We start from the raw sequence: 23,729 nt of genomic DNA on the forward strand, positions 1-23,729 counted from the left end.
AGAGGAAATCCAGGTCTTTAGACTCTTGGTCTGGTATATGATTTTTGCCTTTATGGGAGAGAGCTTTACAGCTGTGCTGGTCTGCACTAAGTGCTTTATGTAACTTTTTGTGTTGTTCTTCAGGTCACATGTGACAAAGAGGGGGAAACAGGGAAGTCTGTGACTAATATCCTGGGTAGGCATAAAGAAACCTAGGTTTTAACTATTTATCTTTTATTTACTCATTCAGTCATTGAGTATAAATATTAAGTCCCACTAAATTCTAGACGCAATGCAAAGAGTAAGGGATATCAAGATTAATAAGACACCATCACCACCTCCAACTAGGTCCACTCATCATCTAGTAAGGGATACAGGTGAGGAAACAGTGTAGTCCAATAACAAGTTACAAGTACCATAAAAGACATTTTTCCAGGTGCAGTGGAAGCATAAAAACCTGGCCATCTTCACCTAGATGAAGGGGGTAGGGTCAAGAGAGATTCCAGAGTGGAGCCACAGAGATATGTACATGAACAAGCCAGCATCCAGGCAAAGCAAACAATGCGCGAAGGCCTAGAGGCATGAAAAGCAAGAAGTTTGATATGAGTGGTTTTGGGATTGTATGTAGGAAAAGGCAGATGACAAAGTGAAAATAGGAATCAGATCATGAGGGACCTTGTCATCCATGCCAGTGAATTTGGATAGTGGGGAGTTTCAAGCATGAAGAGTTTTGCATTTTAGAAAGATGTCAGAAGATGAGAGGAATGACTAGAACTAGGTTAAGATTGAAGGCAGAGAGAGAAATTAGATCGTTTTAAGAGTCCTGGTGAAAGATCAGATCTGAACCAAGGGTAGTAATAACAGAGGAGATGAGGAGGAACTGGGGCATTATCTGAGAGATGTGAAGGTTATAGAATTGATAGGACTCAGTCATTAAGTACATCAGAGTGTTTTGGGAAGGATCTTGGTACAGAGGCTTGAAGGAGTAGGAAGCAAAGAACAAATCTGGACCTTTTCTCTCCTTTATGGAATGCACTGGAAAACATGAGGGAGTAAAAGCCAATGATGGAAGCATAGAGCAGCATAGGAATGAGACCATGTGAGAAGACATTCAGCCCAGGTGGGTGGGAATGAGATCAAAAGCGATTGGGCTGTCTGAGGCCAACTTTTCTAGATGTGCATGGTATCCCCATCCCCTTTACTGCTTGTTTAAGGATATTATTCCGAGTTTGCTCTCTCTTATCCTGCATTGGCAGTTTTTCTCTGTAGTGGATCATTCCAGTCATCATTCAAATCATTCAAACATACTGCGTCATATCTCCCAGCTCAAGCTAACCAACAAAATGCTTCTATTACACTACATTCGTTCTCTTCTACACACCTCTTCATTTCCTTCTTCTGCTTTCAGGAAGACCCTTTGAAAGACATGCCTGCACTCTTTGTCTCCACTTCTCATTCCATTTCTTGAATTCCTTCCAGTCAGGCTTTCCTTCCTACCTCTCCAAAATCTCTTTTCTCAAGATCTTAGCATCCTCCATATTGCTAAATCTAATGATCAGCTGTTTCTCAGTCTTCCTCTTACTCGATTGTTAGCAAATTTGACTCACTTGATCACTCCTTGTTTTTTGAAGGTCTCTGGTACATCAGTTTTCATTATTTTCTTCCTTCCTTATTACGTGCTCTTCTTGGTCAATCTTCTTCACTGGTTCTTCCTCCCTCTACATGACTTTGAAACACTGGAGTGCTCCAGTTCAGGCCTTGGGTTTCTGTAGCTACTGACTCCCTAGATGAGCTCTTATAGTCATATAGTTTTCTGTCTTTTATTATTGAAGTATGGTTGACAAACAATGTTATATCACTTTCAGGTGTACAACATAGTGATTTGACAATTCTATACACTATGTAATGCTCACCACAGTGAGTAACCCTACAGTGTTATCACAGTATTATTGACTATAGTCCATATGCTGTACTTTTCATCTCTGTGACTTATTTTTTTTATAGCTGGACGTTTGTACCTCTTAATCCCCTTCACCTATTTTGCCCATTCCCTCACCTCCCTCCCTTTCGGTAACTATCAGTTTGTTCTCTGTGTTTAAGGATCTGTTCGGGTTTTTTTGTTTGTTTGTTTATTTTTTTTTTTTTTGTTTTTAGATTCCACATATAAGTGTAATCATATGGTATTTGTCTTTCTCTGTCTTATTTCATTTAGCATAAGGCCCTTTAGTTCATCCGTATCATCACAAATGACAAGATCTCATTCTTTTTTATGGCCGAATAACATTTCATTGTATGTATATACGTGTGTGTGTGTGTGTGTATCATATCTTTGCTAGCCATTCATCTATTGTTGAACATTTAGGTTGCTTCCATAGTTTGGCTATTGTGAATAATGCTGCAATAAACATAGGAGTGCATATTTCCTTTTGTATTATTGCTTTCATTTTCATTGGGTAAATACCCGGTAGTAGAATTACTACATCAGATGGTATTTCTATTTTTAATCTTTTGAGGAACTTCCATACTGTTTCCCATAGTAGTTGCACCAATTTACATTTCCACCAAAAGTGCACAAGGGTTCCCTTTTCTCCATATGCTTGCCAATGCTTGTTATTTCTTGTCTTTTCGATACTAGCCATACTTAGTCATATAGTTTTAGTATCTATATACTGCTGATGATTCCTAGGTGAGGTTTATAACCCTATCTCCATTCTTCCAGGTGCTCAGGCCAAAAACCTTGACATCATCCTTGACTTCTCTTTGTCTCTCATACCTTTTATCCAATTCATCAGCAAATCCTCTTGATATAGCTCTCAAAATAGAGTCTTCTCTTCTGCTCCCATTCTAATCCAAGCCATAATAATCTCTTGCTTGGCTTATTGCAGTGTCCTTTAGGTGATCTCCTTGCTGCAACGCTTGCATCCCTTCACTTCATTCTCTGATGTGAAGTCAGCATGTCATTTTTCTGCTAACACCCTTTCAAGAGCTTCCTTTCTGTCTCAGAGTAAAAGCCCAAGTGTTATTATTGGTCCATAGGGTGTTCCAGTGCATCTCTGACTAAGCTCCAGCCTTCTGCTCTCCTCACTCCACTCTGTCCACGTTGGGCTTTTTGCTGAGCCCAGAATACAGTAGGTAGGTGGTTGCCTCAAGCCTTTGCGCTGTTGCTCCTTTTGCCTACATTTCTCCTCTGCATAAACTCATTGTTTACTTCCTTAAGACTATATTCACATTGTCCCCAGCAGAGGGGCCTTCCCTGATCTCCCTCACTGTGACTCTCTCTCTCCCTTTAGCCCTTTTTATTCTTCTTCATTGGCTCCATATCCATTTCTCAGTGCTGGTTTCTTTATTGTCTGTTTGCTCTAAACAAATAAAGCCACACTGCTTCCCTCCACCAGACTATAACCTATCAAGAGACTTCATCTAATTTAATATCTGCGGATCCTTGATGCCTAAAATAGCTCCTGGTATATATTTGGATCAAGGCACCACCATTCGTGTAGCTACAGTTTCCCATCGTCCAACAGGGGGAGAGTTACCTTGCGTTCACTGCCAGCCTGCGTTTGAGGAACTGGAAAATAGCTAGAGGAGACTGGCGTCTGTGAGGGAGGGAGCATCCCCTCCCATCTATGCCCAGGAGATGCCATCTGCCATGGGAACACTGCCACAAAGAACCATGCATCCTCATCACCAGTCCTCAAGTCTCCTTGTTTTCTGGGTTTACAGGTTGTTCCTGAACGCTCCTTCCACTTGGGGCAAAAACTGATGGAAGCTTATTCTATTATTGGGATTATAGAACTAGCTCCAGTTGCAGGAAGTGCCCTGAGGAGATTCTCAGGCCAGAGCTCCTAGTAGGAGAGAGAATGAGATCGAAACAACAAGACTATGGAAGCTGCTCTTTGAAGAAGTGGAGGAGAGAGGTGTGGGGAAGGAAGGTTCAGGGCAGTGGTTCTGCACTGGGATAGGGCAGACCAATTATACACGCAGCTGACCTTTCCTCCCTGCATCATTTTGCTATTAGAACAGTTTATTACTTCTCACGTCTCTGTGCATTTACTGGGCAGTCCCTCTTCTGGTTTGCCCTGGAGTCTTTCATGTAGCCAAGTTTGGTTGAGTCCACAATGACCTCTCTCACGTGCCAGGCTCATGTTGGGGCTGGCTGTTGGCTTCCAGGACCTCGGTTGCACTCCACATGGCCTCTCATTCTCTGAAAGACTAGCTTGGCTTCCTAATGTGATAGTCTCAGGGTAGCATTCCAGGTACATGAAGGCAAATTCTGCAAGGCCTCCTGAGGCCTCAAGTTTGGGACTCAGTTTAATTTCTACTCCATTCTGCTTAGTGAAATAAGTCAATCAGAGAAAGACGACTATCATATGATCTCCCTGATATGAGGAAGTCGAGAAGCAACATGGGAGGTTTGGGGGGTAGGAAAAGAATAAATGAAACTAGATGGGATTGGAAGGGAGACAAACCATAAGAGACTCTTAATCTCACAAAACAAATTGAGGGATGCCGGGCGGGAGGGTGGGAGGGAGAGGGTGGTTGGGTTATGGACATTGGGGAGGGTATGTGCTGTGGTGAGTGCTGTGAAGTTTGTAAACCTGGCGATTCATAGACCTGTACCCCTGGGGCTAATAATACATTATATGTTAACAAAAAAAAAATTTCTACTCCATTCTGTTGGTCAAAGCAAATCACAAGGTCAACCTAGTTGTAAGGGGCAAAAAAATAGAATCCACCTTTTGATAGCATGAGCTACAGAGGATTTATGGCTAGTTTAAATTTACTCTCTTCCTCTTTCACACCAGATGTTTAGAATCCAAGGACAAAGGTAAGCTCTTTGAAAAAGTTTGCCAAGTGATTATTCAGAATAGTGAGCCCCTTATTAGTTTAGTAATTATCAAGCTAAGACTGAGTACTATGTGTTAGCCACTGAGCTCAACTTGATGTGTGTTGTCTCTATTCCTTACAGTAACCCCCTGAGATTCTTACAATAACCCCCTGAGATGTGTGTTCTTTTAACCTCCATTTTACAGCTCAGGATACTAAGATTTAAAGACATAAAGTTATTTGCTCAAGGTCACATAACTCATTAGTAGCTACTCTGAATGTGAACCCTAAGGCTTTATAATGTTCTTATTCTCTATTGAGAACAACTGGCCTACCATAACCTGGTGAAAGACTTAATACTAATGATAATTAATAGTCATAGTGAGTTACAGGATATGATATCAGTTCACATCCATAGTCTCATTTGCCCATTATGACAGCCCTGTGATATAGTCAGAACAGTTTTAAGGAGTTGAAACTGGAAGCTCAGAGAGAGTGAGTGGCTTTGCTTATAGTAAATTCCTAAAAAGGTAGAAGGAGAAACTTGGAGACATAGCAATGAGTTCTTCTGTCAAGTGAGAATCTCATGAGGGCAAGGCCTTATCTCTATTGTTTACGAATTTATCCCTAGGACCTTGGAGTGAGTGAGTGCTGCCTTCTCTGGGCTGAACCTGGGGATGACTAGGCTCCAGGTCAGCGTGGGCAGGCCCCTTCTCCCATCCCGAGCTGCTAGAACACACTGGGCCTGGCCTGTGTGGGGAGACTGTGCAAGGAGCCCCTGTAGCTCTGCCCCAAACAACAGTGACACGAAGACCAGCACCTTTAAAGGGAAGGGCCAGTCTCTTCTCTATCTTATCCTTCCTGAGAGGAGAGAAGCTAAACTTTAGTTAAAGCAGGCTAGGTTTTTGTGCGTCTGGGTGATTCAGGCAATTAAGTGTCTGCCTTCGGCTCAGGTCATGATCCCAGGGTTCTGGGATCGAGTCACATTTGGGCTCCTTGCTCAGCGGGGAGCCTGCTTCTCCCTCTGCCTCTGCTGCTCCCCCTGCTTGTGCTCTCTCTTTCTCTTTGTATCAAATTAAAAAAAAAAAAAAAACTCTTTATAAAAAAAAAAAGGCAGGCTAAGTATTTAGGGTTTGAGAGAATTTCTTACCTTATGGAGGTTTTTCCATGCTGGAACTACTAAGGGAAATTAGGGAGTCATGTTCTAAAAGCACTCTGGAGTTGGACAGACCAGAGATCCTTACCATATTTCTTTTCATGTGGAGCCATGCTGTCCACACCTACCCACCCACCCCATAAACACAGTGGCTTCATGGCCTGGTGAATACCTTACCTTAAATTGAGGAAATTCATCCCTAGGGGAGCATATATCAAAAAGTGAGGAGAGATGAGGCACATACAGGAGGCTTCCTGAGAGATTCTCAGTCTCATTAGATGCCTGTCCTCTCCCACTAGAGTTTAAGCTTCATGAGGACATGAATTTTTGTCTCATTTATTTTTGTGTCCGGCACCTAGAACAGGGCCTGGGGCATAGTAGGTGCTCACTAAGTATTTGTTGAATGAATAAACACATGTTCAGGCTGTTTTCTACTAAAGGCATCTACTCCCACCTCCAAATGAGAATAATGGAAACATAGAGTCCTTTGTGGAGTCCAGACACCGGCTGGCTTGCAGGGGGGGGGACCGATGATGACCTTTGGCATCCATGGTTCTGTGAAATAAATGAGGGACTTAAGGCTCCCTCGATTATGAGTAGGTTGGGATCTCCCAAGGCTCAAGCCTGGCGCACTGCCCTGCTGCTGCCTGCCCCAGGGAATGCTGAGACTTATGCTTTTCACACGTCCTTGCTGCGCCGACTCTCTTTGGTCATTGGCTTGGCTGGGCACTGCATTTCTCTCATCTGTGCCCATGTACACGTGGGATGGCTCTTGTTTGACTTGCCCTTTTAAAAACAACTTAAGCATGTTGAGGTTTCCTGTTGATCGGGGGCAGCCAGAGGCTATGACCCAACAGGGAATTGTTGGCCAATCCCTGACTCACCCAAGCTCCAGTTTTCTGTGTGTGAGCAAGCAGTGACAGCAGGCTGGCTCGAGGGCAGCTGGCTGCCTTCCTGTGGATGGCATGGCCCTTTGGAGCCTAGGAGGCTCCCTGGCCAGCTTTAAGGGCCATGCCTGAGGGTCAGGTGGGCCTTCGTAGCATACGGCATTGGCTGTCTTTGAACTAAAAGAAGATGCCTGCTGTCTTTGAACTAAAACTATTTGAGAAGAGGGCCAAAAGTTGACAGTGATTACCCTAACAGACAACTAGAAAAGTGTACTGAAAGAGAAGTCTGCTCACGTTCTCGTCATTAAGCTTACCTTTAGCTTTTCCTTTATTTGTCCTCCATTCACTGAGCACCTTCCAGATACTGAGGACGTGTCCCTCCACCTGGAAGAAATCACGGACTGATAGGGAAGAGGTCTAGAGGTCTCGAGGGGAAAACATCCCTGATACTTAGAAATGCTGCGTTTGAGACAGGGCTGTGCATGGTGCCCTGAGGGTTTCTGCTGCGTTATGTCTGGGAGCCTTGGCAGTTCACAAAGATAGCAGAGGCTACTGCTTCCTCTTGAGTGGGGCAGCGTAGCGTTCTATAGGTTCCTGTCTTGGCTTCCCACCTCATCAGCTGAGGGACCTTGGCTGAGATATTTAGTTTCTCTGTGCCTCTGTGGTTTTCATTTTAAAAGTGGGGATAATAATAAACAATAATAATTGTGTAGGGTTTTTGTGAAGACTAAATGAGTTTACTAATATGTGTAAAACCAGTTAGTTAGAACTCTTCCCCCTATTGGCTAAGAGCTGCCAGTGGATTTAATGCTGAGGAGCAGCAGGTGCTTGTCTGAAGCGGTGCCGCCGCTGAGGAGCTAGCCTCCCTTCCCCACCGGCATCCTCGCTAATGGCGCAGAGAGGCCCCTTTCTGGAGGGACCCTGCTGATGCTTCTGAGACTCTCAGGGATCTGAATTCTGCCGAGGGGCAGCATGCTATGCCGGTAACAGAAGTCTCAGGAGACGGGTTTGTTGAGACAGGGCGAAGGGCTTGGGGGTACACTTGGGGTACTTCAGGAAGCAGCATGCAGGAGATGCTCTCCTGAGAACCAAGCACCAGCATTTCTTCCCGGTGCCACGTTCAGTGGGGCCGTGTTGGTAGGTTGAAATCAGCCGTGGTGGGAATATTTATACTACGGAGCTTGACCAGTGTTACAAATCTGTGCTTTCTCTTCAGAGGGCTGATGGCTAAACATTTCTACAGCACGGGCCTGGTCTTAGGGTTCTCTGGGCCGATGTAGCTTCTTGGGATCCTCTTCCCTGACCTAAGGCTGGCCTCTGTTCCAGATGGCACTCAGGGCCTCTGGGATCGAACTGGACAGAGAGACCCATTGAGTTTGGCCTGCTGTGGATAAGCAGCATTCCTTTCCTTGAGGACGGCTTTGCCAGGTATACTTGAAAAGAGCACTTTGGGCTTGGGTGCCCTACAGGAAAGAGATACTGAGCGCTCCAAAAATGAAATGCCGTGCCTCTCGTTGTCAGGCCACTCACTGCCGTTTTCTCTTCTTTTCCTTTTTCTGTTTTTGTTTTTGTTGCTTTTAGGTCTCAGTCAGTCTCTCCACCTCCAGTTCTCTCCCCACCAAGGAGTCCCATCTACCCGCTCAGTGATAGTGAAACGTCAGCCTGCAGGTACCCGAGCCGCTCCAGCTCCCAGCTGCTCCTCAAGGACTGGCACCCCCGTGATCTTTCACCCCCAAATCCTCAAGCTCCCTCCCCAGGCACTTCACCACCCGTCTGTCCCCTCAAGGCCACCAACTTCAGTTATTCGGACCGAAGCCCTTCAGTGTGCAAGAGAGAGGACCAGAAGGAGAACGTCCAAGGAGAAGGCCAGGATGTAGAGGGAGTAGCTGCTTGCCTCCCTCTTGCCCAGAGCACCCCATCCTTAGGGCCAACAGCTGGCCCACGGAGCTTCTTTTTGAACCGCACTGGCAGCCGTGCCCACAGCCTGGGCATCCGAGAGAAGATTTCAGCATGGGAGGGGCGCCGAGAGGCTTCGCCCAGGATGAGCGTGTGCGGGGAGAAGCGGGAGGGCTCTGGGGGCGAGTGGGCGCTCAGTGAGGGCTGTCCCAGCGTGGCGCCATCCCCCTGCAGCTCAGAAAAAGCCTTCGATTTCAAGGGCCTCCGGAGGATGAGCAGGACCTTCTCAGAGTGCTCCTACCCTGAGACCGAGGAGGAGGGAGAGGCGCTCCCTGTCCGGGACTCTTTCTATCGGCCAGAGAGACGGGCAGGCCGGAGTGAGCCCAGCGCCTTCCTCAGGGGGCATGGCAGCAGGAGAGAGAGCTCAGCAGTGCTGAGTCGGATCCAGAAAATCGAACAGGCCCTGAAGGAGCAGCCAGGCCGGGGACTCCCCCAGCTCCCCAGCAGCTGCTATAGTGTAGACCGAGGGAGAAGGAAGACTGGGACCTTGGGCACGTTGGAGGAACCGACAGGGAGCACGAGTGTGAGCACTGGCAGCCGGGCAGGAGGAGTGGCTGGAATTGGGGGGGAGGCAGGCCCACCCCTGGAGAGGGAAGGCAGTGGCTCCACTAAGCCAGGGACCCCTGGAAGTAGCCCGAGCTCCCAGCTGCTGCCGTCAAAGAGCTCCCCTGATCCCGCTGTGAACCCTGTCCCCAAACCCAAGCGCACCTTTGAATATGAGGCTGACAAGAACCCCAAGAGTAAGCCAAGCAATGGTCTACCTCCTTCGCCCACACCTGCTGCTCCACCCCCCCTGCCCTCTACCCCTGCCCCACCAGTCACCCGGAGACCCAAGAAGGACATGCGTGGTCACCGCAAATCCCAGAGCAGGTAACAATTGCTCCTCCAGTGTCTTTAACGGCTGGGCACGGTGGCTTTCTTTTCGATGGAAGTTGCAAAAACAGACTGTAATTGTGGGTCACAGTCAGTAGTCCTTCCTTGGTCCTGGAGCAGTGAATCATCGTCAGGTGGTAACAGGAGTTAGGTGGAAAGGAAATTGCTCTGCTCTTGCCGGGATGAGGATCCGTAAATGTGAGTGGGGCGGGGCGGGGGGGTGGTGGTGAAAGCAGTTCTTCCAAATGTTGCCTGCTGAATGTGTGGGCTAGATTTGGCCTTTGGGGAAGAGTTAGGCTGTGTCTTGAGCCCTGTCAGAACTTCCTTGGTGCCTGTGGGAGGGGTAGGGCCACCTTCCCTGTGGATAAAATTGGCAGTCCCTTGGAGACTAGCAGTAGGATCTTAGCCTCATGACCACCTGAAATGCCAGTGCTAGAAACTTACTTCTTTGAGGGAAGCATTATCTGAATACTGCACGTTATCCTTAACACGGGAGTATTGACACATTTAAGGTGATTTTCTCTTTCCTGAGGGCTTACTGGCCATTTAGGGACCCTGGGCCTATAGGGAGAGGGGATCGTTGGATCCTGAAAGGGGAGACTGAAGGACAAAGGAGTTGAAAAACACTTTACTGGCTTCTTGGCCATGTCCAAGAATGACCTGTCCTGACACTCTCAATGTCTTCTTGGACAGTCTCGGCATTCCTGGCCCTGGACTACCTAGGCCATCTTAATGTGAACAAGAGCTTGAGCTGCTGGGGTTCAGGAAAGTTAACAGGCATCTTATTCTCTGAATTGGGGTAGTCTGGAAGCCTACCTCCTTGGGAAGTCCTATCCCCCTCTCCCACTTTCCCTTTCTCTTCTAAAGCAAAATCAGATGGCATTCAGGTTCATTTCAGTTCTCGGGATTCTTCCATTGGACCACACACTTCAGGCTGCATCCTACATGTCCTGTCTCATATAGGTAACTGTTCATGAAAGGAAGACATCAGAAAGTTCCACATTCATGGGCCAGAAGAGCCCTTGGCTAAGGGTAATCCTACGTTTTGGCTCACCCCAGCATGCTCCCTGGCTCTTAAGTCTTTAACAGCCTACCAAGAGTGTTTGCTTTGTTCTTATTTATCCATTTCTATAAACACCATCTAGAACCTGCCATGCACCAAACCCTGAACTGGTTAAGGGCACACAGGGTCAGATAAGATGGGGTCCTTCCATTCTTGATGTGGTACAGGAGATAGATGGATGGACAAATGCTAGATGCTCTTCTGTGTGCTCGCTGTCAGAGTAGGGCGCTATAGAGACCCAGAGGAAGAGGCAGCTAAATCAGCCTGGGGAGTGAGCAAAGCCTCCTTATAGAGGGAGTTGCTGAGCTAAATTTAGAAGAGCGAAAAATTTGCAGTTAGCTAGGTGGGAAAGGGGGGTGCGGGAAAGTACATCAGCCTGGAGGTTTTACACATACTCCCACACACATTACATTTATACGTAATACACACACACACACACACACACACACACCATATACGGAAGGGTCACTTCACATAAGAAGTAGCTTCGCAAATTTAAAAATCTATGCTCTTGGGAGAAAAAAAAGACCACTCAAAAAGCATAGCCTGTTTTATTTGCCTGTTCACATAGCGAGCATATTCCCTCACAGAGCAGGTGAGTTTGTTTCTATTGTGTCCAGTATGATTCTTATATTTAATACACCTTTTTATTTTTAAAAAATGCAAGCCAAATATTTCTTTGGGTATTCAAGCAAAGAAAAAGAAATCTGTTAAAAAAAAATCTGTGGAGAAATTGACTGTATTAGTCTTAATTCAAGGCAGTATTTTGGTCTTCAGCGTAGTGCCTTCCTGAGGGATTTTCAAGGGTAACGTGGCAGAACATGATTTGTGTCTTATTTGCTGACTTGAGAAGTACCTGCAAAAGATGTTGACCCCACCTTATGTACATCCATGAAAGCTTGATCTCAGACCACCAGTTTCTGTGGGCCCACGTTCACAAACCACTGCACTCAACCATTGCATATTTAACTGGGTGAGAAGTCTGGGTCAGAGACAGATTTGGGAGCTATCATGGTAGGAATTGTAGATAGAGTGATGGCCATCAGTATTTGGCCCCCAGAAAGTACAGAGTGAGAGAATCCTAAAGACGGGACTCTGAGAGACCCTGGCATTTAAAAGACAAGTAGAAAAGGCAAACCCCTCACAAAAGCCTGAAAAGTAAGTGCCAAAGAGGCTGTTGCCTGTGTCACAGAGGCGAAGGAAGGAGACTGCCGTTCCAGAGTGTTCAGCTGTGTCAGGCACTCCAGAGTAGCTAGGCAAGCTGAGAACAGAATGTGGCTTTTAGGACACTTGTAGTCCTTGACTTGCACCCCAAGACTCTCGGGAGTTTTTCATTAAACAAGAGAAAAAGGTTGAGATGTCTAATGGTACCCAAAAGAAGAGGGAGGTGTTCATGGGTGGGAGGAGGTCTTCAGTCAGTGCCTTTCCTTTCTCCCCCTCCCCAGGAGTTTGCTGGGATCTGCCTTGGAGAGAGAGAGAATGCAGCTGGGGTCATGTCTTAGAAAATGGAGGAGAGGAGGAGAGAGTGCTGTGGGCCCAAGCTTCTGAGGAGCTAACAAGCTGTGGTTTTGAAATTCTGCAAATGTGGGGCGCCTGGGTGGCTCAGAGGGTTAAAGCCTCTGCCTTCGGCTCAGGTCATGATCCTGCAGTCCCGGGATCGAGTCCCGCATGGGGCTCCCTGCTCGGCGGGGAGCCTGCTTGCCCACCCATCCCCCTGCCTGGCTCTCTGTCTACTTGTGATCTCTCTCTCTCTGTCAAATAAATGAATAAAATCTTAAAAAAAAAAAAAAAGTGAAATTCTGCAAATGGCCATTTGCAGTGTGCAAAGGAGATTACTAGCTGAAGGGAAACTGGGTCTTGGAAGTAGCTTCTGACTACAAATTGGCCTCTGGTTCCACCTCAGAAGCAGTATGGTTTTGTTTTTTTTGAAGTCTCAGCCTTTCCTCTTCCAACAACGCACCTATCACCCCAACTGCTTCCCTGACCCCCAGACAGCCCTGGGCACCTCCCACCCACTGTGCCCTTGCCACCTGGTCAGATCAGGAGCTCTTGCTAGGATGCAGGTGTGATGGAGACTCCAGGAGCAGAACAGGGACTCCATTCTTGTGGTCCTGGCGGATACTTCTCAAGGATGATATGCTCCAGGACTTGGAGGCCCAGGTCAAAAGCTTAGACCCTGGAGCCAGACAGCCTGTGTGAGTCCGCCTCTTGCCACTTCGTCTCCCTGAGCTTCCGCCTCCACATTCACAAAATGGCACAATAGCTCGTAGCAGCGTTATGAAAATTAACTTCACATGCAAGGCATTTGATATAGCATCTGACGCACAGCCCCCTTCCTAGCCATGGGGGCTGTTACAGGGATTATTTGCAGGAACCCAGTCTGGAGCCTTGCAGACCCTTTTCTCCTCCTTTGAGTGGTAAGTTTTGATCCATCTTGATGCATTGCTTGGTAGCTGTTGGTGAGGAGGACGTCTGGTCTTTGCTCTTGCCCATGGCCATTCCCCCAACAAGGCAGTTGGAACTTAGTTTTGCTGGAATGACTCATGCTCTGTTATCCACAGAAAATCCTTTGAGTTTGAGGATGCATCCAGTCTCCAGTCCCTGTACCCCTCTTCTCCCACTGAGAACGGTACTGAGAGCCAACCCAAGTTTGGATCCAAAAGCACTTTAGAAGAGAACGCCTATGAAGATATTGTGGGTAAGCTCTGGCAGAGGGGGTGGGCTGGCTCGTCTCTGGGAGCTGTAGGGCAGGAACAGGAGGGACACCTTAGATTCTACTTCATTCACCAGAGGCAGAGTTGGCCCAGCTTCTGGAACTTCTTAAGAAAATGGGTACCAGAGGAAGCAGTTTAGCAAAGACGGAGCAGCTGAGAAATAAAAGCCTGACCGTGAATGAACTGAAACCCAAAGGGTTTCTGGGACCACAAAAAGGGGAAAACCACATCATCCTTTTTTTTCTTTTCTTCTTTTTTTTTTTTTTTAAATTTTCAGAAAGCTTCCTTAGCTGTGTGTCCTTCCTTAGTGGTGTGTCTTTAGGTAAATCACTTTTCTTACACCTCTGTCTTCTCACAAGGTGGTGGTGATGATGTTGTGATTTTAACAATAACAATGATAATAGTAATAAAACTTCAAGGGATTATTGTTAGAATTCATTGAGATAAAATGTTTATCAAAGCACCTAGCCAAGTGCCTGGTCCTTAATATTTGTCTCCTACTTTCCCTTAAAGTAAATGGTGTCAAGAAAGCATCTGAGATTTTACTCTGCTTGCAAACAAGTCTAGCCCTCCCTAGTTTCACAGATGCTGCCACAAGACACAAGACTCTTGGGAGACAAAGGACTTTATTGCTCATGGCGCACAGGAGGCATAAGCTCCATGTGGATCCCCCTTGCTCCCAGGTCCCACGAGGCAGTGTGGAGGAGGTCCAGGTAGAGGCTGTATGCACAGTGGGTCTGTGTCCCAGCTGAGGATCTCCAAGCTTAAGGAACCCCAATCTTTTCAGGGGGTGGCTAGCAAATGCCCAACCTTTGCCCCACAAAGAGATGTTACCTTTATTCTGGTCAGGACACAAATCTGCCTCTACCCTCCGTGGAGACACCCTCTGTCTTCTGAGGTGGTTTGCTATACATCTTTGAAATGGTAGTCTGGATGGTTTCATTCCTCTTGCTCAAAAGTCAGAATTATAAAGTGCCATGGAGAATTGTCCTTCAACAACTGGGAAGACTTGGTGTTGGCAAACCTGTGTTCCAGGGTCAATGAAAAACCAACAGACTGGGGTGGGTTGGGTTTATTTTGGGCTTTCATTCTAATTCTGGCCTCGTTCTCTTCAGCGGGTACTTCAGTTCCGTTCAAGTAATGTGCTGTGTGTGAGTGTAGATCACTCAAGAAAAGAGAAGCAGTGTGCTGTGCACTTGACCCCTCCTCTCTCATCTCCGGCTCTGTCTCATCTCTGTGTTAGTAATTGAGGTTGGAGACCATAGGCTTAGGTAACACATTAGAGAGGGAAGTGGCCCTAGTGGAGAACCTTCCAGATTCTCCTAAGACTGGGGAATCTTCAGAAGAAGAGGTCATCTATTCTCTCATTTGATCTGAGCCACCAGTTTCATTGTTTTTTCCTTACAACTCGCTGGACTGGCATTTCTGGAGAAATAGCAGAGCACTGCTTGGATCCACTTAGGCACTGCTTCCCCAGGAATGGAGTGCATAGTATACAGCCATCCAAAATTAGGTCATAACCGGAAGACTGTGGGAGTGGGATCCCTAGAATAGCAAACGGGTTTAGGGAGGGAGGCCTTTTCCCTTAACACTGGGAAAAAGCTTTGTACACATGGTCCCCAGAGTTGAGGTCAAGTGCTGTGGGGATCAGAGGCACAACCCCATCTTCCTTCCCACTCCCGTTGCAGGGTACATTCCTGTTTCCTCTAGCTGAGAAGAAATCGGAATGTGTTCTTGCTGCACCCAGTGCAGCAGCTGCAATGGGCAGAGGAGACTCAAGTTCTTAGCCCCCTCCCCCAGCCCAGCGGGCTCTGCCCATGCTGTGCTCTTCTCTGAGGAGGCTTTGCAGCCTGACCGGGCTGACCAGGGATTTCAGGAGAGGAGATGGATGTTTTTGCATCAACTGAACTGAACTAAGAGAAAGAGATAGTTTAACCATTTCTCCCTGTCCAGAGTTCCAAGATCCTAGCCTCTGTTTAGCCTTGTTTGGGGACTGTGTCTGGTGGGGCGAGAGGGGAGGTGAGAATCTGGGGGGCGCTGTCCTGGGCAACGGAGTTGTTCTCCAGGCCTTCTTTGGTCAAGTTAGAGAGAAGAGGAGGAGGGAGGCAAGGGTGTCTGGGCCTCAGTCTCCAGACTCAGGAGAGGAGTCTTTGCCACTTTGGGATGCTGCAGGAGGAGGGAAGGAAATATCGGAGCAGCATGGCTCCTTCCTGAATGGATGAGCTAGAGCTAGGGGTAAGGGCCGGGATGGGAGGAGGATGCAGTGGGGGCGTCATCCCTCGCTGCTCACCTAGCTTCTGGATTTGGAGCATTGTGCAGAGTACAGGAGTAGTACTCGGGAGGGTGTTGGAAGGAGGACAGGGAGTGACCCAGGCACTGGGTTTGGCTTCAGCCTTGGGGGTGGTGGAATAGGGCTCTTCAGCATCTGTAATTAGTTCACTGCCTTGGACACAGCTTCTTCCTCTGTATTGTCCACAATAGCGCCGGCTAAATTTCTAGACCAGGGAGGCTAGAGGGAAATCTAAGAGAGAATATCTCTTTCTTTTAGATTCTGGTTGATCTGTCCCTTTCTCCTTCCCTGGTCCAAGAATGTGGATCCCCCAGAGGCTTCATGGGGGCCCTCGTTGCTGCACTATGAATGTCAGTTTCACTTTTGCCTGGGATTGAACAGTTCCTTGGACTTTCCAGGAGCCTTCTCTTCCGTTCTTGGCCCAGCCTGTGCTCTGTGAGCTTCAGGTCATTTTTGGTTCTGTTTGGATTAACCAACTCTCATGCTGCTTTGCTTGCACAGGGACAGACAAAGCTTTGTTTTAGGTGTGTGATCATGGGCTTGTGGGGGACAGGGAGCTCCCGTGTTAAATCTCCATCTTGGGGACCAGCTGATTGGATTGGAGTTCCTGGTCGGTTAGAGGTTGAGGTTTAGTTGGCCCAGAAATGAACATGTCTTCTCTATGAGCAGTGGACTTGAACGACGAGCCTTGGGGAATTTGTTGGCCTCCCGCCCACATCAGGCACGACGCCTGGGGACCTGGGGTGGGATATTCCGAGACAGGCTGAGGTTTTTCCTGCTAATTTGCAATAGAGGGGTTCAAAAATAAAGTTACTGCCTTGTTGCTTCCTGGGCTGTTAATTCTCGCCTGTCCAATTTGACATCTGCCCCTGGAAGATGCTGCTGTCCCACAAAGCCTTATAATCATTTGCATTCTGAGGCTGACACTTAAAAATGCACCGAAGGAAGCAGCTTATTAGGGAGTTATGTGGAGTGGCCTCGGCGCCTGACCAGGGAGCCCCGACTGCATTCCTGCAGAGATTCCCACTCCCAGCAGCTAGTTGGGGCTGAGGGAGAGTTTCCAGGAACTTAAGCGGGATGGGAGCTGGGGATAGGGCTGGTCAGCCTGACTGCAAAGCTTTTGGAGTTTCTGCTCTCTCCGTCTTCTCTCATTTGTCCCCAGGCTGGAAAGTAGGAAGGCACAAAAGATACCTAACAACACCAAGGCTGTAGTCCAGGGGAACTGGTGCCTGGGCAGTTGGAGAAAGGTGTCCAGGCTTGGAGGGTGGGTAACAGTTGGCTCCTTAGAGCTCCGCATCTGATGTACTGTGTGTTGGCGGGGAGAAGGGATGTGTTGGACCTTTATCCTGGCGCTCTCTGCTGTGTAAAGGAGGGGAAGAGGCTGAGCACCAGCAGAAGCAGCTAGTTGGAACCAGGACAGGTTTTGACAGGGAAGCTACAGACCCTGCGCCCTAGCCAGGGCACGGTCAAGAGGCTTAGGATTCTGTTGAGAGAAATCCTCAGTGTCTGCACACTTACACACCTCTTCCCTGACTGGTTCTTCTGGTTGTGTGTGTGTGAGTGAGTGCTGTTTGGTGTGTGTGGCTAATGACCAAAGGAGCTGTGGGGAGGAGCGGGGGCAGGGGTGGGTGGGGCTGGTTTCTTCCTTCAAGAGGATCCCTATGATAAGTTTGGGCTCTGGCAAGCCCCTTTAAAAGAGTGCAAAGCAGAAATTCTTGGCGATGCCCTTGTTCCATATCTCATCAGCAAAGCTGGGAAGGGTTGGGACCTCTGGCTTCCCCAGCTGGGCTTGATGAGATGGGGCTGCTCAGAGCCAGGCATCTGGGAACAGGGCCTTCCTCTTCCTCTCCTCCTCAAGCAGTCAGTGCAGATCGGCCTCCAGCAGTTCGTTTGGGTGGGAATGCAGGTGACAGTCTGGTGGTCTGCCAGGCTTCCTGTCTCCCATCTATGCCCCTGCTAACTCCACCATTTCTCTCCACTCAGCTGTAGCTGCTCTAGCCTTGCTGTGGCCTTGCTCCCCCGAAGGAAGTTCTGAGCCCTACTCCACAGCCTCCTGCCTCTCCCAACTCTGAGCCATTGCTTTGGGATTAATGTTCTCCCAGCAGGTTCAGGTGTGGTTCGCCCACTTGGTCTCTGCATATTATCCGCATCCCCTGGGCATCCTTATTCCCTGGAAGGATGACAGGGAGTACGTCCGTGAGACAGCTCCAGAACGGTGGCCGGGAATAATCTAGGACATGGAGAGTAGCAGGTGAATGAGGGCTGTGAGGGCTCAGCTAAGGCTGGGGAGGCAGGGCTTGGGCTGGGGCCAGCAGTCATTTCCTGGAGCGGTGATGAGTGGCCTGATTCTATCAGAGAGAATTTGAAACATTGCTGAAGAAAGAGGTTGGTGTTAAGGCTGGGAAGGCAGGAGGAACAGGCTTTTGAGACTTTCCTGAAATTCTGTTTCCAGAGGCAACGTTAGTATTGAGACCCTGGTGTTCCCACCTGTTTTCCCCCAGGTTGTCTTCGATGTGCCTCAGTGTTGTGCAGCTATTACTTCCCTGGGCTTTGCTCTCCTACATCTGTTCCTTGGAGTGTTGGATTTTGTATCCATGTTCAAAGCCCTGATCCTTTGGGAAGAAAGAAGGAGGAGAAGGAGAGAGGGAGGGAGAAGGAAGGAAGGAAGGGAGTTTGCCTTGGGAGTCATGTCATGGCACTCCGAATCTATTAGGAAGTTTAGAAACATCTATCTAAAGCAATGGTTCCTAGCAGGGCAGGGGGGTAATTACATCCATCCAATCCATCCATCCATCCATTCATCCTTCCTTCCTTCCTTCCTTCGTTCCTTCCTCCTTTCTGTCTTTCCATTGCTCCCTCCTCCCTCTGTGCCCCCTGACATCCATCCATGCCTGCATTTATCCTTCTGCTAGGGGACATTTGGTAGTGTCTGGAGACATTTTTGTTTCTTACAACTGAGGGGATGCTACTGTCATCTAGTGGATTGATGCTAGGGTTGCTGCTAAGCTCCCACAAATGCACAGGTGAGCCCATCACCACAAGAATCATCCAGCCCCAAATGTCAGTACTTTGGACAAACTCTAACCTAAAGCAATTGAGACAAGGTCATCCTGTTGATTCAGGGATGATGATAAGGACTCTGGCTGGTCAGCCATCCAGCCCAAGGCAGTCTGGATTTGATGAGCTTGTAATAAATGTTCTTCCTGCCCCGATCTGAACAGTGATGCTCTGGCCCCATTTCCCAGGGTCAGGGAGATTGTGTCCCGGCACTCTTGACTCCTGAATCCTCCCACCTCATCAATATAGGTTAAATGTTGGAAACAGACCAAGAACTGGGTGTCTCCTGCCTCCTCCCTAAGTGCCCAGAGTGGGGTAGGCTGGATGCCAGTTTTGATGCTTGGCTTCTGGAGCAGGGTTGCTGGCCGGCTCTGCTTAGTCAGGACTCTGGAATGGAGACTGGTCATCTTTATAGCGTGGCTCTGTTACAGGAAAACGTCTGCTCAGTTGCTGAGGACTCGGCTTGGTGCTGGGAATCACTTCATCCTGTCCCAGATCCTCTCTTGACCTGTTCTTGACTCACTTTCAAGAGATTTGTGTGACTTCCCTGGTGGCTTGAGTAGGTGTGACAGAAATCTTCCTTTCACACCTCCTCCCTCCCCCTATCTCTGTGAAAGCATTTCTTCAGTGGTTTTCCATGGCAGTAATAAGTAGATACCCCCAGTTTGGGGGGAATCTTGACTTTGGAAGTTGAGAATTCTGTAAGCATACAGGGATTGGTTTTTCTCCTGTGTCACATCCTAGGAAAGCCTACAGTCCCAGCGGCCTTATTTCTAGTCCTGTAGCTCTTTCCTCGCCTGCTCCCCAAGAAGTGGTGTCTGAACTCCTTTGGGGCGTGAGGTACATCTGGGCATCTTCAGGGCTCAGCGGTCACCAGCCCCCATCCCGCTGTGGAACAGAGAGACGAGGAGTGAGCCCTGGTCTCTTCATGTATGCTGCCCCCAGCAGAGGGGAGCATATATATGTTGGTCACCAGCTGCCCGGGTACCCAGTCCCAGACAGGGGTGTCCATGTGGCAGGGAGGATATGTAAAGACAAAGGAAGGGGAGCAGAGGGCCACATTTACTCTCATTGCCCACAGATCTGTGGCGGGAGGCGCACGGTGTTCTGAGGCGTAGGGAAGTCCAGGTTTGTGCTGCAGGGAGAAGGGCAGGCACGTAGGGCTCTGGGAAGGAGATGCTTTTACAGGCAGGGACTGTGCTTTCTGCTCCCTGAGATTTGCTGGCAGTGCCAGAATGGTGCCTGCTGCCAGGGATCTTAGCCATTCGTCCTGAGAAGCCCAAACTCCCCACCCTCACCTCTTTGGCACAGATGGCTAGCAGGCCTTTCACACCTCCCCTGTGTCACAGCAGGAGGGCTTGTTACAAAAGGGGATTGAAGACCATTCTCTTATTGCAGGGCCAGTGGTGGAGGAAACAGTGACCCTGTAGTGAGAGTGCTGTCACTACTTGGCTCGCCCCTGTTCTGGTGTGGGGTTACCTGTGGACCAGATGGAAGAGCTGCCCTGAGAGAGTCGGAGAATAGGACAGGCAGTGGGAGGGAGGCCTGCCAGCCCCCTGCTCCTTGTAGTTAGGTTTGTTCCCCCGTGCCCAGCCCCCAGAGTGGGTCCTCAGGGGGCATCTGTAGTAGGACAGCCATGTGACTTCTGAAAGCCTTTCCTACCTTGAACTGTGCATCTCTGGGGCTTTCACAGCAGGAGGACTGGAGCCAAGGAATGAAGCCCGGTGTTGGCTTTGTCCTCTGGCTGGGCACAGGCAGGGTAGCTGAGCCAGTCTTGTGCAATCTCTGAATTTATAAAGCAGAGGCCAGACGAGGCTGAGCTGAACTGGGGGCGGGGGGTTTGCTTCTGGACTTGGAGCCGGGATCTGTTTGTAGCCTCCCCGCAGCAGACAGGCAGCTGTATGACTCATGGGCTGAAGGGCCAGGCAGAAGCCATTCTCTTTGGTTCACAGGAATTCTGCTTGTTTATTTGTGAGTGTGTTTCCTCCTTCCCTTCTCCCAGTCTCTGACTTCTCCCCCTCTGCAGGAGATCTGCCCAAGGAGAATCCATATGAGGATGTGGACTTAAAGAGCCGAAGAGCAGGACGAAAATCCCAGCAACTGTCTGAAAACTCCTTGGACTCTTTGCACAGGATGTGGGGTCCTCAGGACAGGAAGTACAACAACCCACCCACTCAGGTAATGGCAGCCCCGACTTGGGCCAACACAGGGGCCACAGTGGAGGCCTGTCCTGCCAGGGTGTGGGCCCGCTTCCACTCCCACTCTTTCCCTCACTAGTACTTGGCAAAGGAGGTGACCTCAGGAAAGAGCTCTGCATGCGGGGACTTCGGGCCACGTCGAAATCCTTGTGGGCACCCTGCCCTCGGTGCTCCCCTTCACTACTTGAGCTCTGCGCTGCAACATGAGCCCCAGCTACCTCCTGTCCTGTCATTGTTCCTGCTCCCTTTCTGTGGGTAACAGGAAGACGGGACCCCAGTTGGACTCTTGGTTATTCGGCAGCTCTGGCAGAAATGACCGCAGTACTGACATTTAGGGGCCAGGCATAGGCCCAAGAACCAGATTTGGAGAGTTAGATAGGTGTCTGCCAGACCTGGAGCCACTCATGTTGGAGGGAATAAGACTGAATCGTCAAGAAAAGGGCTGATAGAAGGCAGAATGAGAAAAAAGGTGAAGACTCAAAGGAGACTGTTAGACTCTAGCTCATTCTGGCCTTGTCCAGGGTGGACAGGAGGCAGGAGAAGGAGGCAGGAGGCGCTTTCTTGGACCTATCCAGGCAACTCTAATTCTCTTTGCAAATGGAGGGACCTGGACATTTTATAACATTGGCTGGAGAATACAGAGATGGTTTCTTCTGACTTTGAAGTGATATAATCATTTTTTATAAAAGAGTCACCTTTCTCTTGAGCTATGTTCAAACAGGCGCCCACTGAATTTGTGTGGCCAGCCTGACTGGGTGGGAGGAGGACTGGTTCAACAGTGATGAAGGATGATGCTAGATGGAGAAAGTGGTTGGGAGGTGGGCTGAGTGGGCAGGGGTGCTGCCTTTCTAGCAGGCAGCGGGATCTGTGGAGAGTAAGGTGCCTCTGAATAAGGGTGCTGGTTTCGACTGAGGGAGCTGATCGGGGCTGGGGAGGGGCAGCTGCAGTGAAGGAGCCTCCTGGCTGGGAGGCCCACCTTGCCGGGCTTTGGGAGTGAGAGCCCAGAGCCCGTATGTTCTGCCTGGAAAAGGTGAGCAGGGCCAGGCTGCTATGTGGATTATGGCCCCTGCTAAGGAAGCATTTTAGGACTGGGTCAGGGGCTGTGGGAAAGAGATAACCTCCATCAACCAGACTGAATAATGAGCCATGGCTAAGCCTTGGCCCAAAGCTCAGGAGGAGCCCCCAGAATTCCTGCTTGTCCTTCTCTTTCTACTCAGATGAGAGCCCAGTTTTTTAGCCTCTGTTTTCTTTTTTCTGGTAGAGGTGGTTCGGCTTCCTTTGTGGAAGCCGTGTCTCATCTAGCTCTGACCTGCTGATGAGCAGCTGAGGTCTTACGAGAAGAAATCCAGGCAGAAGGAAATTCTAGGGTGGGATTCAGGGGAGCCAGGGATGCCAGCCAAGGCATATGTGCTGAACCCCTCCCCCACATCTTTTCCCCCATACCAGCTCTCCCTGAAACCCAGCAGCCAGTCCCTGCGCAGTGGGAACTGGTCAGAGAGGAAGAGCCACCACCGGCTGCCGCGATTACCCAAGAGGCACAGCCATGACGACATGCTGCTGCTGGCTCAGCTGAGCCTGCCATCTTCACCCTCCAGCCTCAACGAGGACAGCCTCAGCACCACCAGTGAGCTGCTGTCCAGCCGCAGGGCCCGCCGCATTCCTAAGGTAGCCTCCCCAGAGGGGCCACCCAGGGCTGGCTGGGCAGGTGGGCAGGCAGGTGGGCAGCTCTCACCTCCTCTTCCTTCCCTAATCCAGTGCTGCTTCCTCAGTTCTCCTTGAATAAATTTTGGGTCCTTGCACTGGCCTGGTTAATTCCCTGTCTTATTAACAGAGATGCATTAAGGGGTTCGTGGGTGCACAGATGTTAGGGGAGGGACAGACTAGGGAGCACTCCATGCCACTGAATGACTGGAAGCCAGTCCTTTAGGAGACTCCCCACTGGTGGAGTGTGCACTTGGAGATCTTTGTGCACACATAAACACTTCTAAGCTTTGAAGGACCTAAGACTCAAACTTGAGTCTTCCTTTCTCTGACTCTCAGAATTGAGAGTTTTCAGCAATGAGTTGTACACACAGACAGTCAGACCCAAATCCCCAGCCCAAAGCAGCAGGATTTAGCCAAATGGTATTTTTAGCCTGCAAACAATGCTTGGGTATATTGGGAATTTAGCTCCTTCCTGTCGTGGCCCCAGGTTATAGCCTAGAGGGAAAGGCTCCAGTCCTTGTTCCTGTTATTACGTCTGAAGAGCTCTTTTGTCTCCGTTGGTTCAGTGACTCTAGGGACCCAGAAGCTCCCATCCTGTGTAGTTTGATCACAGTTCCTTCCTCTGGGGAGCTAAGTTTAACATTCTTGTGTAGGGACAGGAGACCAATTTGGGGATGAGGGAGAGGAGAGCTACCGGCCAGTCTGCACTTGGGGTCAGTGCAGCAGGGAGACCAGAACTGGGTCCAGTGTGGGGAATGCAGAAAGCTTGCACCTTGAGGGAACAAATGGGCTACTAATCAGCCTTCTTAGAAATAGGGGCAGCTGGTGTTAGGGTTATCTCACCTTCCCTGCTTGTCTCACCCAGCTTGTCCAAAGAATTAACTCCATCTACAATGCCAAGAGGGGAAAGAAGAGGTTAAAAAAACTGTCTATGTCCAGCATTGAGACAGCATCACTGAGAGGTAGGCCTTGATGTCTGAGTGGTTCAGGTATCGGGGGCCTTTGGGCAGTAGGAACAGGGAGAG

The 23,729-nt window shown here is 49.1% G+C and overlaps 1 protein-coding gene across 10 annotated transcripts in view; it reads left to right on the forward strand.

The window, feature by feature from the left end:
* The window catches only part of DENND2B (DENN domain containing 2B), a 149,881-nt gene that overhangs the window by 106,122 nt on the left and 20,030 nt on the right, over window positions 1-23,729 (forward strand). For 8 of the 10 annotated variants that reach the window (XM_046015545.1, XM_046015546.1, XM_046015549.1 and 5 more), the window contains 5 exons: window positions 8,431-9,675; window positions 13,303-13,439; window positions 20,829-20,980; window positions 22,447-22,665; window positions 23,570-23,666. In XM_046015545.1, coding sequence (XP_045871501.1) covers window positions 8,431-9,675; window positions 13,303-13,439; window positions 20,829-20,980; window positions 22,447-22,665; window positions 23,570-23,666 — 1,850 coding nt within the window. The remainder of the gene's footprint in view (window positions 1-8,430; window positions 9,676-13,302; window positions 13,440-20,828; window positions 20,981-22,446; window positions 22,666-23,569; window positions 23,667-23,729) is intronic. The other 2 variants (XM_046015553.1, XM_046015552.1) reach the window with 1 other exon arrangement.

The sequence above is a fragment of the Meles meles genome, chromosome 8, assembly GCF_922984935.1.
Source record: "Meles meles chromosome 8, mMelMel3.1 paternal haplotype, whole genome shotgun sequence".
In the NCBI taxonomy this organism is placed as follows: Eukaryota; Metazoa; Chordata; class Mammalia; order Carnivora; family Mustelidae; genus Meles; species Meles meles.